The sequence below is a fragment of the Cygnus atratus genome, chromosome 6 (genome assembly GCF_013377495.2).
Source record: "Cygnus atratus isolate AKBS03 ecotype Queensland, Australia chromosome 6, CAtr_DNAZoo_HiC_assembly, whole genome shotgun sequence".
In the NCBI taxonomy this organism is placed as follows: Eukaryota; Metazoa; Chordata; class Aves; order Anseriformes; family Anatidae; genus Cygnus; species Cygnus atratus.
The window spans coordinates 12,028,385-12,042,965 of record NC_066367.1 but is presented as its reverse complement, the minus strand read 5'-3'; the positions used below and the strand labels follow the sequence as shown (position 1 = coordinate 12,042,965).

At 38.4% G+C, this 14,581-nt stretch overlaps 1 protein-coding gene across 3 annotated transcripts in view; it reads right to left on the bottom strand.

Annotated features, from left to right (window-relative positions):
- The window catches only part of PCNT (pericentrin), a 102,880-nt gene that overhangs the window by 42,494 nt on the left and 45,805 nt on the right, over window positions 1–14,581 (bottom strand). For all 3 annotated transcript variants that reach the window (XM_035570633.2, XM_035570641.2, XM_050711578.1), the window contains 7 exons: window positions 11,952–12,103; window positions 10,776–10,990; window positions 10,097–10,308; window positions 8,176–8,338; window positions 6,911–7,054; window positions 948–1,177; window positions 365–484 (listed from right to left, as the gene is read on the bottom strand). In XM_035570633.2, coding sequence (XP_035426526.1) covers window positions 365–484; window positions 948–1,177; window positions 6,911–7,054; window positions 8,176–8,338; window positions 10,097–10,308; window positions 10,776–10,990; window positions 11,952–12,103 — 1,236 coding nt within the window. The remainder of the gene's footprint in view (window positions 1–364; window positions 485–947; window positions 1,178–6,910; window positions 7,055–8,175; window positions 8,339–10,096; window positions 10,309–10,775; window positions 10,991–11,951; window positions 12,104–14,581) is intronic.

Genomic DNA, 14,581 nt, shown 5'->3' with positions numbered 1-14,581 from the left:
GTTGGAAAAATTAAACCAGTTTGGAACCCAGAAGCTTTTCCTCAGACGTGCTTTGTAGAGCAGAGTGTCTGTATTCTTCTCCTCCATAGTTACGTAAACTGGATGCATAGGCTGTGAACGTTTACTGTAATGCACAGGTTCAAATAAAGCATTTATTTCTACCTCTTTAAGTAATACAAGTAATCCATCACCCCTAAATGTAGCCAAGACATGGAGCGCATGTAAAGGGTGTGGGGGCAGTTGAACCTGCTCTGTTGGACAACAGGAAAGAAGTCTCTCAAGAGCCAGTCCCAGAAAGCAGATACAGTTTTTGGCATTTAATTGTAGTAAGCCTCCATTAACCACTAAACGTGATTTTACTCACCCCATACTTTCTCAGCTCTCCTGAAGTCTGCAATTTTGCTGAAAGTTTTAACTGTTCTTCTAGCTTCTGAATTTCTTGCTGAAAATCATCACGTTCATGTTCCCTTTCTATAGCTTGTTCCTACCGACCCAGACAGAGAAAATGAAAACCTTTTTAGAAACTCTTAATTTCATTAAAATATTGAGAAAAAGAAAAATCTTTATTTTTTTAAATTTAGTTGGTTTTGTTTTTTTAATGCTGTGAAGAAGCTATGCTCACTTACAAGTAACTAAAAGCTTTTTGAAGTACTTAAAGTTTAGCTAAAATTTTAGTGGAAGACAAAAAATTGACTCCAATGTACATACAAAGTAACATCAGCAATTAATTTAAAAAAAAGGAAAAATTGTCTCATAATATTACAGAAAAAGATTTATTTTTTCCCGTCTTTCTTTAAGTCTAGTCTTGCAAGACTAGAATATCAAGATCAAGATTTAAAGAAAAGAAGAAGCATCATATTTTAGGAACCATCTTCCAAGTCACGATCACAAACTAAGAATATTTATCACATCCAAAACCATGAAAGCATGATATCAAGTTTGCTTACGTCCATGAATTGCCGCTGTTTTTTAAGCTGTTTTTCAAGGACTTGGATTTGCTGTTTTAATTCAGCAACCTCCAGTAACTGCTTAGCCAGGTCTTGATTACTATGCAGCTGTTCTTCCAGTTCCACCTCCAAAACTTTCATTTGAGAGCGTAAGTTGGAATGGTCCTTCTCTGCCTGACACTGAAGTTCTAATTTCTCCTTTGCTAAAAATTCTACTTCCTTGAGTAGACCTGAAGAACACAAAAATAAAAAGGTTATTAGAGTACAAAAAAAACAACAAAAAACCCTAAGCCATTCTGAATTTAAAGTATTACGTTCAGATACTTTGAAAGCAACAAAATCAAATTGACCATCCCCGGAAGTTTTAAAAAGACACACAAAAGAAAGTCAGATACTTGGCTGCCCACCGTGTCCTTAAAAATTTAAAAATCTCTTTGTTAAGACTACCATATTTACAAAAGAAAATGACTCCTAACTAGGAGTCATTCAAACTCCCTCCCTCAGTCTCTGCCCTTTCAAACCCAGTTCCACACCCCTCCTGCCCCAGAGGTTCTTTGCAAAGCACACAAGATCCTCACTCCTACAAATTCATTTCATTCCAGATGTGCTCCAACCCCATGTTTAAGCCCCACACACCAAATTCAGCCACTCAGTCTCACAAATACATCCTTCCAACTGCCCCATTCTTCACTATTTTATCTCAAGTCCATGCCACCACTTCCATCCCAATGTCCCACCTTGCTTAAAATCTCTTCGAAACCAAGCCTTCTAATACTGAATTCCTCCAAAATGTTATGCTAGGATCCTCTTAGACCTCCAACATCTAATCTCAGGTTAACCTCTCAATTACTCGTCTACCTCATGCTGTACTGGATACTGCTGCTGATGTCCATGCTGTGGAGTCAACACCCAGCCCATCTACACAGTGGCCAATAGTGCCCGGCCTTACCCTGAAGCTAGCTGCTGTATGAATGCAAAGTTAGCCTTTTTCCTGAATTTGAGTGGAGATTAAAACACAGAAAGATCATGCCTGGAGAAAATCCATTCAGTTCTGAGACTACAAAGGCAAGAAACACCTGGGAAAAAGATGTCACATTTGTGCTATACAGATAGTGGAAATACCATAACCATGAAAATGTGCAAAGCTCAAGTTATCCAAAGCTGATTTATACCTATAAACTGTATTGTCAACCAGTTGGATACACTGTTTAGGTGACCCAAACCAAGACTGATGTGAATGAGCACAAAAGTAGCAGTAAAACTATTTTGATGCGATTATAGATAAAAATGACCCAAACACAAAAATAGAGTCTGGCTATTCACTATTTAATGCAAAGTCAAAGAATTATAGAATGGTTGAAGTTGGAAGAGACTTCTGGAGATCATCTGCTCCAACCCCCCTACCAAGCAGGGTCACCTACTGCAAGTCATGCAAGAACTCATTATTTCACTTTTCAAATGTTCCATTTTTTTCCATCTGAAATATTTTCAGTCAAAGAGGAGAAACGTAAGTCTATGATTCCAGCAAGGACCTTAACCGATCATTCTAGACTGGCTCCCAGGATGGCAGAATTCCCTTTTCCAAGCATGATCAAATCAATCCACATGATTTTTGGCTTAATTCCTTTCCAAGTTACTGTTACAAACTTCAAAAATAAGGCAGTACTGTACCTTCATTATAACATCTTTACTATTACTTCAATACTCATAGTTTTAATTAAATTTATATATGCTTCAGAATAAGCAAAGAAACAAACATTTCTGTGTTCACATTTAAGAGGATGTGTGTCACAAACCTAAAATGCAGCAATAATATTTACATTAAAAATTGGTGAAACTGTCACAGCAATAAGGATAATGAAGCACTTGAACAGACTGCAGAGACTGAAGTCTGTCTCTGGAAATTAAGAGGGTGAAAAAGGAAACAAGTAGGTTCTATCTGGGGACAAAAATGTGATCTAAATGAGATCTTGAGGTCCATAGCAACCTTACTGTTCCATAATTCAGTCACCCTGGTCTCTTACTGTAGTTAGCTGTGCTTCCTTCACATTAAGAGGATATTAAGACATGCAAGGTAAAAATTAATTGAATGAGAGAAAATTCAGGAGATATGGAACTGTATCAAATTCTTTAACCATTTGCTACCCCCCAGTAAAAAAAGCTACCCACGTTAACTTTCAAAACCAATTGAAATGGCTAATGCTTTCAGTGACAAAATTGCACATCATTAACTTGATTTCTTGAAGATGTGTAGCATTAATGTACATTGACAATGTGAGAGCAAAAGATGCACCAGTTGGAAGAAAAAAAAACATTTTGTTTTGCAGTCACGTGAGACAATGTGCTAGGTGCTCTTCCCTCACTTACACACAGTTACACTGTCACAAGGCTTGTGCTGACATTTTAAGTTTGCTCCTGGCTGAAACATACAAATCACAAAATTAACAAAGGACTTTAAGGAACCACTGGAGAAGCAGATATACATGTACACTACAATATCTTAAAAAGCTCCACTCCTGCTAAATTATTTTTGTCTTTGACTGATAGTCTACAAATATATTACAACAAAATTTCACTCCAGGCACTGATTTTGCAAACTTATGATTATTAGCAGTGGCATCTCAGATGCCTACAAAATAACAGCAACTATGCAATCATTATGCCATGCTCCTTAACATTTGAGTGCATTAGGACTGTGCCATTGATAATCACATGAATTAAGCTCTGGTGTTTCCAGATCAAATGTTCATTGAGTTGCAGATGTAACTCAAGCTCTGCAGAATGCATGCAAGCAAGCAAAGAGACTCTGCCAAACCAATTTCTCTCACAACCTACTTGGGCAGTGAGCTACAAGAGCATCCTGTCATCAAGAGATGCAACAGAGCAAGTTATCCAAGGCTGAAACAGATGGTCCAGTAAATGCCAAGGACAGCCTCAGTTCTATTAAGCAACTGAGCAAGCAACATATGCAAGCCATAGCTGCACAACAGAGAATATCTTCTATGAAGAGCAGTGTTTTGCCATGCGAGAGACCGGAATAAATTAGCACTCTGCTGTATCCACTTACATACACCTAGTGCGTAACAGATGGCAAAACACAAGCATACTGCATACAGATATATGTATACCCACAGCAAGGACACATATATGGACTGGCCCCCTAAGGGAAGAACTGATTCTCTTTTGAAAATGAGCACAGGAATTTTTTCTTCCATATTCTAAGTAACATGGTAATTAATGAGTTGATGGCTTCTTTTTAACTTGAAAAACAGGGCTATTGCTTTCTGAGAAACAAAATGACGATTAGATAAAACTGAAATAGTTATTGACACCTCCTCAGACAGAAATGCAAGTTAGTGGAAAAAGTAGCTAGGCTAACAGATTTTACTTGAAATTGAAAATGATTAGTAGAAAGCACTTACCAAAATTTGGCAGTGTCAATAAGCATAGTCTGTTCAAACAACAATTTCTTTTTTTAAGCACACGTTCCCCAAGTGTATAAATGTAGTTTCAAGCAACATGACTAGATCATCAGATCAGACATTTGTTTATCATTGGGACAAACCTGCTATTTTATTAATGTTAATTCAAATCACGCAATTCCACTTCGGCAGTGTCCTGGCACGATCATCATTAGCAAATGCCAAGCTCCACTCTAAGTGCATTTTACTAGCAAGGCCATTCTACTCACATTAGTGCTATGCATCAAAAAAAACAAAAGAGGGGAGGTGTCAGCTTTTCAAGGAATAAGCCATATCAAATCAACTCCAAACACTATTTTTAATTATATTTTCTACATACTAAAAAGTTTCAAACTAGAGGAAGAGTACCATAGAAGGCTTGGGTGGGGGAAAGAGGGTGAATTTTAGAGCTCACAACTTATTACAAACAACTGTTCCAGTTCTAATAAGCTGCCTGGAACGCAGCTACTAGGAAAACAGAAATCCCCAGACACACTAACCAAACAGGCTAGATGTTCTCCCTCCTCAAGTGGACAGCAGCAAATTTCAGTGAGGTGGTTAAAAAAAATATGTTAAATAAGAAGTTTGAGGGAGATCTGAAGGAATAGAAATATAGTAACTGGCAAGACAGCCCAATGCAGTTTTTTTGCTCTAACTGGAATGTATCTAGATAATTCTTCCTTATCCACCCAAGACACTTGGTATATCCAGCTCATAACCTTCGGGAAGAGGAGGGGGGCAAATACACCAGAGAACTTACCAGATGTGTGTGTATAAATAATAAGAATTAAAGAACATGTTAAGAAAATGATATTTTGTGTAGACCAGAAAACCAAATCGTGGCAGCTATGAATTTATCAGACCTAGAAGTTTGCTACTCAGGAATAAGGTAGGCACACTTCTGTTTAGGAAAAAAAGGCACATCATTCCATTTTGCGTCTGCAAATTTTACTTCAGCATTAGACTTCCAAAGTCGGTGTAAAACTCTATGGGTCCTTCTCGCTTGTTTTCTGTTTCTTTTCTCCCATAACCATCCTTCATCATTCTGCTCTCCTCCCCCTTCTTTTTTCTGATCTACCTATCCATTCAATTACATTTCTCATCTCCCCTAGACTTCATTCAGTTCTCACAGTATCTTTTAGCTCTATTTTATTACTTCAATTGATTTTTTTCTCCTCTCCCCCCCTTTAACTACTTCTACTGCCCACTACATATCATGAGAAGTTCATAGCAAGCTTAAAAGGCACTATCACCTCAACAGCAAAAAGAAAGCTGTCAAACATGATGATAATGGCACAATGCACTTTAAACCCAACAGCAGCAAAACACTTTTTTTCCCTAAAGCACTGATCAGTAAATTGAATACTCTTAGTTTTATAGTTCTTTTCTGATTAGTCACGTCTTTTTTTTTTTTTCCAAGATACTCAAAATCACAGTAATTTCTTGGGCCTATTTATGAAGTACTATTCCTCTTTGTAAAAATAATATCAAAACTATTAATTCATTCACTCAGTGTTACAGCAACATAGACCAGGAAAAAAGACACATATTACAAACCTGATCCTTCTTTCTGTGCTATATTTGTGTTCCTAGAAATCAAAAACAGACACATGTACAAGGCAAGAACAGGATACTTTGATCCATTCTAAACCACTAGAAATTCATGCATAACACAGACAGTTCCTTTTATTCAGCAAAAAACCACTTCATCTTAATTAGGACACAAAATTCCTTACCATATCAGTCAACCCATGCCTATAATTGGACTAGAACTACCAAAGAAATACTTTTACATTTTAATCATTGAAATTTGTTGCAACATCAACCTAAGTGATTCTATGAACATTCTTGACTAGTCATGCATTTCATAAAACAATTGATACTCTCTTCACTATTTTTCCCAGACTGAGATGGAATACTTAATGCCTTAACCCCCCTTTTAGTTCCAGTCAGGGTAATCAACGCAGGGTTCAGTCCAGTGGGATTCAAAGCACTGGCACAATTTACAGTGTTTGCAGTCTGTCATACATTTCCATGACAGCCAGAAAAGTACTTGTGTTTGACAGTATCAGAGAACAACTTTGTGTTTCCTTTGGGAAACTATAATCACTATTCTAGAGCAAAAATGACATGCTTTTAGTTTCAATTACAGACCCTGAATCAGTTTATGTTCCTCTGTCTTTCCACTGAGGATAACAGACCTTCTCCCACTTTTTCCTCTGCTTACTGTGGCAAACAATTGTAGATTCTGTAAGCCAGGACAATTGATTAGTGATCTCACACAGGTTTTCTTCTATCATAACAGCAATATATTATTGATATGTCATATGACAGCTCAGAGATAAACACAACTTTTAATACTGACACATGTACAACATTCTGATTCAATACTGAGTATTCTGATTGCACTATTTGAAATGTTCAGTGCAGAGTCAAAAAGCAGAACAGAGAAGGATAGTGAGATCAGGACAATTCACTAATACCGTTAGAACCACTCCTCACCAAGAATTGCCTGCTCCTGGGTTAGCTCCTGGAAGCGTTCGCGCATATTCTCCAGCTCTACAACAAGGCGACGCTCAGATTCTTCTTTCAGATTCAAAGCCTCCTCCAACGCAGCTTTTTCTGCAACATAGCCTTCAATAATGCCTGAAATCCCAAGTCAGAATGCAAATAAGGCAGCAGACAAACTCATCTATTGGAAAAAAAACAGCTTGAAAACATGAGTAAACAATTTAATACAAAGAATGGAATGATGTAGAAAAGAAGTACAAGATGACAAACTTACACTGTAGCTTGGCTCTTTGAAGTATCTTGAGGAAAAAAATGTACCAGTTATATACTCTAACAGATTTTATGAGGCTGTCATGTCAGAAAATTCCTCAAAAAAAGTGGAATGTACATGGGGATTATCAAGCCTTGATGGCTTGGGATCACCTCAGAATGTAGGGCAGCCTGACATGTCCTCTACAGGGGACAAACCTTCAAAGAAATAGAAACTCTCCAAAAAGTAATATCAAGTGCTAGATTCAGAGCCCAAGAAATCCACAAATGATTCACAGAAAGAAAGGAAACAGGATGTTGGAGAGACCACGTAAGCCTAAAGGAATATGACTGAAGAGGAATGGAAGGCAGATGCCACGATTAGGAAGAGAAGATCAACTTTAAGGACTTAAGTTCCAGAACATGGAAACCATAAAAGATTCCCTTGCATAAAGGCAAAAAATACAGGCCAAGTCAGCATACTTCAGGTCTTAATCTTCACAAAGGGGAATAAGTCTAATGATACGCAGTCTGTGATAGTGTTGAGATCAACAGCCTCAGCCTTCATGTCTCCTCTAGAACCTCTTTATGCTTGTACTACCATCAAACATTGCTTAGTTCATGCTGAACATTTCCAGGGTCATACAGGTGGGCAGATCTATACCGGGAGTACATCATCTTTACAATAATCCAAACTCCCATGTTTAGACATGCAGGAATACAAACTGCTGTTTTAAAAATTAAGGTGTTTTTCACATGCAGTCAATCGAATAAGTATAGGACTAAACACTATCATATTTGCCCCAGGGAAATACAAATCTGCTAAAGTAAATTAAGTACTAGATTTGAAAGAAACAATCCACGCTTCAAGTAATCAAGTAATCTGAAATGCAAAAAATAGATTACAGACAGGCAAGCAACAATGAAACACATATCATACATATTTGGAGGAGTGAGTTATGAGTAAGTGACATAGAAATCTCTTCGCATTGGCTTCATTCTCTTACCCTCTGCTTTATGAAGTTCTAGTGCCAGCTGATTCTTGGCCTCACTTTCCTCAGTTAGGCACTCCATTAGCTCTTGGTGCTGACTAACCACCTGAGCAGTCTCCTGATTTTGGCAGCTGAATTCATCTTCAAATTGCGCATGGATTTCATGCCTTTTCTCCAGCTAAAAATGAGCAATATCACTTAGCATGAGAACTTGGATGCACATGCAGTGCAACGATAACTACAGGCATTTAAACAAAAACCTTACCCTTAATGCATAATAACTATCAAAAATTAAGGGCCAGCTTTTGAAGTTTTGTTTTAGTATTGGGTTGTTTTTGCCCGAGACCCCTGGGCATTCTAGTGATTCCATGTACTCACATACTTGTATTTTCACTGCAAAACTTCCTTAGGGACATAAGTTTCTTTACTGTGCATAAAGAGATATCTCTCTGTTGGCCAGGCTGCTTAACTCCCTGAACCATCTACGGTTCAAAGCATCCTTGCACTTATTAAATTCAAGAATCATAGAATATCCTAAGTTGGAAGGGACCCACAAGGATTGAGTCCAACACCACAGGACTACCTAATAATCAGACCTGATAATCTACCTACCTAATAATCAGTCTGAAAGCATTGTCCAGACGCTTCTTGAACTCCAGCAGGCTTGGTGCTACAACCACTCTTGTGGGGAACCTGTTCCAGTACCAACCATCCTCTCAGTGAAGAAAACATTTTCCTATATCCAACCCAAACCTCCCCTGTCATAGCTTTATGCCATTTCCTTGGGTCCTATCGCTGGTCACCAGAGGTCAGTGCCTGTCCCTCCGCTCCTCTTGTGAGGAAGGTGCAAGCCATCCTGAAGTCTCCCCTCAGTCTCCTCCAGGTTGAAGAAACCAAGCGACCTCAGCCTCTCCTTCTATCTTGCTCACTAACAGACAGTGAAGTAAATGCATCATCTGGTTTCCAAGATATGGCACCTATCCCAGCAGATAAGACATTTCACAGAAGTGAGCAAAGTATGATTGAATGCAGCTGATGAAGGTGACCTAGAATCTAGATCTGCCATGGCTTAGGCAAATTCTTTAACAAGTTGGTTACATGGTACTAAACTTGCATCAGTACCCAAAAGCAGCATCACCTCATTCTAGAAAGGATTTTTAAGGACCATGAGTATAACATTTCACATCGGTATTCTGTGCAATCCAGGGATAAGCATCTAAAAGGAAGACTAATTTCAGACATTTTTCCTTCATACTTTCTCTTAAATTAGGGGCTTCTTTTCTCATACCAATTACTATACTGAATTAAGTCCTCTAAATGTATAGAGTACTCTGGCACCTACCTCAGATTTATGATGCCTATTCCCAAAGCTGAATATCTTGACAGTAATCTCAGTAGGGAAATACTGAAATTCTTTTGTGATATTGAGTCCAGCTCCTCTTATTAAAACTCAGTAGTATATAATTACAAAGATGTTTGCCTGCTCCCATCTACATATTCCTAACATATTTTAAGATGGGACTGAATTTTCTTTAATCTACTCATCAGTGTTGGAAAAGCATCGATGTCAAGTTTTTGAGAGGTTTTATCACATTTAACTCTGTTCTCCAGAAGTTACCAAATGCATCCAAAATACTAGTTTAAATTTACTTAAGGCAACCAACTTATCTCTTTCATACAGGATCTCCTCTAAGAAAAAAAAAAACAAAAAACATTAACTCTCATTTATAAGAAATACTCAAATAAAGACCAAATATTCATTGTAAGAAGCAGGGGATTTACATGCTTCCCTTTACTGATAATGTGTCATGTATTTAGAAAAGATATTTTTCCTCATGGTAGCCAATCCCACAAGGTGCTAAATATACAAGCATTAAAACAGATTTCACATTTTCAGAATAATTATACCTCTATACAGGTAAAGACATTATCTTACTTCTTCAGTTGATTCTGCAACAAGTTCCAACATTTTTTCCACTGCAGTGCGCAAACGATGACTAATTTTCATAATCATTTCTTCATTTTCACATGCCATTTCTGGCTTCACAAAAACACTTTCACATAAGTATTGACTCAACTCAGACCCCTCTTCAGTCACTGGAGACAGCTGGTTGTGTTCTGTGAGAGTTTCATCAAGCTGTTCATCTACTGAAAATAAGCAATCTATTTAAAAACATAGGAAAATGACACAGAACCGGCCACTCAAATAACAACTGACATCAGCCAGCAATACTGCTTAATCCTGAAGACATATTACAAGGTAAAAAAACTTGTCAGCATGGAGTTATTTGATGTTTACATATTAAGACAGTCTTTCGTAATGCCTGGAAATATTGTGCTATATACAAGAGGGACTGAGGTTCTGTATCCATCAAATTAATCTTTTCTGTCCTATGATCCATTCAGCCTTCTCAAGTCACAGTTTAGTATTTTCACTACTAAAAATTAAAATGAAAGAACACTGATAGATACTATCTTAAGTGTGGAAAAACTTTTAAACAAAGAAAAAAACATAAGAGATACCCATTCAGAGCCTCCTTCATATAATATGAAATGAAAAGTCATTTTTCAAGAACATGAATCAACTAAATACAGTTATGCTGATTTGTACTCACATTTTTCTAGGTGATGCTTCTCTTTGGCTTTAAAATATTGTGCAAATCCCATTTCTTCCATAATACTGTGACTTTCCCTAGAATCTCCAGAAGCCAAACTGTCATCAAGGCAAAGACCAATCTTGCTACAGATAAGGTCCTCAATAGCTATTGTAGCCTTCACCAACTCCATAAGCAATTTCAAAATATGCTGATAAGATTCCTGCATTTTTTTCCTAGAACAAAAATACATGGAACATCGCAAAAAATGCATATACTTGTTTTGAAGAGACTTCAAACCTACTGAAAACCTGACAGTCTAAATTAGATATCTTGCCATAGTTTGACAATTATCAGTGAAGATGATTCAGATGATTCACAAAAAAGGCCATTTTTCCACAGAGCAGACTCGAAAAACCTGTCTTCTCCATAAGTGGATGGAGAGATCATACTGCAGTCAGAAACATCTCAGGCTTCCTATCTATGCAAGCACCAGCAGGGAAAACATGTTTACTACTACAGTACCTGTGACATTAAAATAACTAGGGGAAGAAAATATTGATACGACTTCTGAAGCATGCAACATTGTATAATTCCTGCTACAGGTACTCATGACAGTTTGAACAAATAAGCAGAAATACCCAAGGCAGGCACAGAACAGCCAACAACTAGTAGTCTGTCATACTTTAATATCCTAAAGGAAACCAAACAATGGAATGGAAGCTCCACTAAGCCCTGCAAGTTTACAAAACAGTAAGCAAGTTTTTTTTTGTTTGTTTATAAAAAGGTGAGAAATGGAATTCTTCTGGAAGATTATTCAGCATGACAGCTTCTCTCTAATCCACACATTCCAATCACATATCGGTGATCTACATTGCACTGAAAAGTTTCTAGAATAAAGAGGCGCTTTCTGTATTTCCAAGCTTTTGCCAAGATTATAGACAGTGGGGACCCCAAAACACCAAAGTCTCCGTCAGACCACAAGGGGCCAGGGGGAGGGAGGGAAGGTAGGAAAAAAAACTTGCTCTCTATATCAACACAGATTGGTAGTGACGGAACTCAAACATGTTTGCAAATAAAGCCAATACTATCATTATCTTACTCTGTTAATTTAAATTGGCTTAATTTAGTTATTTGTGAAAAAGTGAGAAAAATAAAAACAACCAATAAGCATTATATGACCCATGATGGACAAACCTTTCATCCTTGGACTGCTCAATATCAGACCTCAACATGACTATCAAATTCCCTCCTTCTTGGTTCTCTCTGTCCCGCTGCTGTAGAAGTGTCTCCAGCTCACAGTTGGTCTCCTCTATCTTATGATTTAAAGATTCGACTTCCTTTTCCAGCTGTGGAAAATACAATAACAATGCACCAGACAAATCAGTGATCTTTTGCGCCATCAGCAAGTTTGCTGATGACACACAACTGGGAGGAGTGGCTGACATGCCAGAAGGCTGTGCTGCCATCCAGCGAGACCTCGACAGGTTGGAGAATTGGGCAGGAAGAAACTTAATGAAATATAACAAGGGCAAGTGTAGAGTCCTGCATCTGGGCAAGAACACCCCCAGACACTAGTATAAGTTGGGGACTGAACTACTGGAGAGCAGAGAAGGGGAGCGAGACTTGGGGGTCCTGGTAGACAGTGGGATGACCATGAGCCAGCACTGTGCCCTTGTGGCCAAGGTGGCCAATGGCATCCTGGGGTCTATCAGAAGGGCTGTGCTTAGTAGGCCGAGAGAGGTTCTCCTCCCCCTCTACTCTGCCCTGGTGAGACCACGTCTAGAATATTGCGTCCAGTCCTGGGTCCCTCAGTTCAAGAAGGACAGGGAACTGCTTGAGAGAGTCCACCGCAGAGCCACAGAGATGATTAAGGGAGTGGAGCATCTCCCTTACAAGGAAAGGCTGAAGGAGCTGGGTCTCTTTGGCTTGCAGAAGAGGAGACTGAGGGGTGACCTTACTAACGATTATAAATATGTAAATGGCAAGTGTCAGGAGGATGAGGCCAGGCTCTTCTCAGTGACATCCAATGATAGGACAAGGGGCAATGGGTGCAAGCTGGAACACAGGAGATTCCGCTTAAATATGAGACAAAGCTTTTTTTTTTTTTTTTTTCTTCAAACGGTGAGGGTGACAGAACACTGGAACAGGCTGCCTGGGGGGTTGTAGAATCTCCTTCACTGGAGACTTTCAAAACCCGCCTGGACGCGTTCCTATGTGATGTGATTTAGGTATTCCTGCTCCAGCAGGGGGCTTGGACTAGATGATCTTTCAAGGTCCCTTCCAATCCCTAGCATTCTGTGACTCTGTGATCTTACCCTCCATTACTTTCTGTATAGTCACATAATCATCACCTGTTATGAAAACTTGCTTCCAAAATTACTAGAAATGGACAGCAGTGAGACAGGGAACAAGATGAAGGATGTTGATTCTGTAGGTCTTAGCTAGCACAAATTGTATGTTAATGACCCCAAAGATAAGGAAGTAGAAGACTGTATGCATAGATAACGGAATCAGAAAGAACTGGCTTGACTGCTGAAGTCTGTCAAAGAAATGAAGGGTCGGGAATTTAGCAGCAAGGTAGACTTCTGGCCTTCATCAAAAGACCACCAGAGTACGCTGGACAACCACCCAATGACTCCAGTACGCATGCGAATAGGAGCGGGAACCTATGTTAATGATTCTTTGGAGACCTGATGAATATGCAGGAGAGTTATGGGAAATGAAATTAACATGTATTTGTCCCACTAATAAGCACACTGCCAGTAACCCTTAGTGTTTGTGTGTTAGGCGGAGCAATCCCCCACAGACCCGGTGCCATAATAAAGAATACCTGCCTAATAATTTTGGTTATTGAGTTTTCACTGTGTCAGCAGGAAGGCTAAAATTGTATGAGTTTTTAAAGTTCTTTTCTCATGCAGATTTTACTTCAAGAGGCTGCCTCATTTGCATTCAGACTCAATGCACACAAGCAGTACAAGAACTTGTAAAAACTTACCTTACTTTCAGATTGCTTTCATTGTTCATGCCTTAAAAACGCAAAGCAATATCCTAAGAATAAATTGACACTAGAACACAAACCTGAACAGCAACCTGATACAGTATAATCACTCAGCCACTTTTCTTCTTTCCTTTATAAGCTCTCTGTGAAAGAATTTTCTAGAAAGTGCCTTCTCTCCCCATAATTCTTTCCAGATGACACCTTTATCCCACTAACAATATAAATAAGTATCTATACTGGTTTATACGCACACCCCTAACTCCCAAATTTTGCTGCCAAACTGGTACTATTTTGTTACAAACTGTCTCAAAAGTAAGCCAACAAATTAATCAAAATATCTATTTGGGACAGCACAGCAAGGAAAGAAAAGCGTTCTACTTCCCTACCAACTTTCTCACCTCTCATTAAATCTTGCATGAACAACAGGAAAACAGTAAGATTTTCACCTACTGTAAGAAATGCATTAACGTTACTCCTACCACTTCTCAGTTTTCCTGCTAGCCGTAAAAGTCTACCAGAACATTCCAATACACCAAATTTACATTTGGTCAGAGCCTTTTGAAATGCAAGAAGACATCAATATTTTCAAAACAGAAGATAATAACGAAGTAAAACTCAAAGCTATTATTTTAAATCACGGAAAACAATTTACATTTCTGTAAGTGTAAGACAAACACCCTTTTCATGCTGTTCCTCCATATCTTAAGCTGAATCTAGGTTACCCAGAAAGCTTTTAGTTTTGCTTTATAGGATGCATAAGATTTTGCTTTGTTTGGCAAACGAATATTGTCTTTGCCACTTCTGGATCCATACTTTTCAGTTGCCT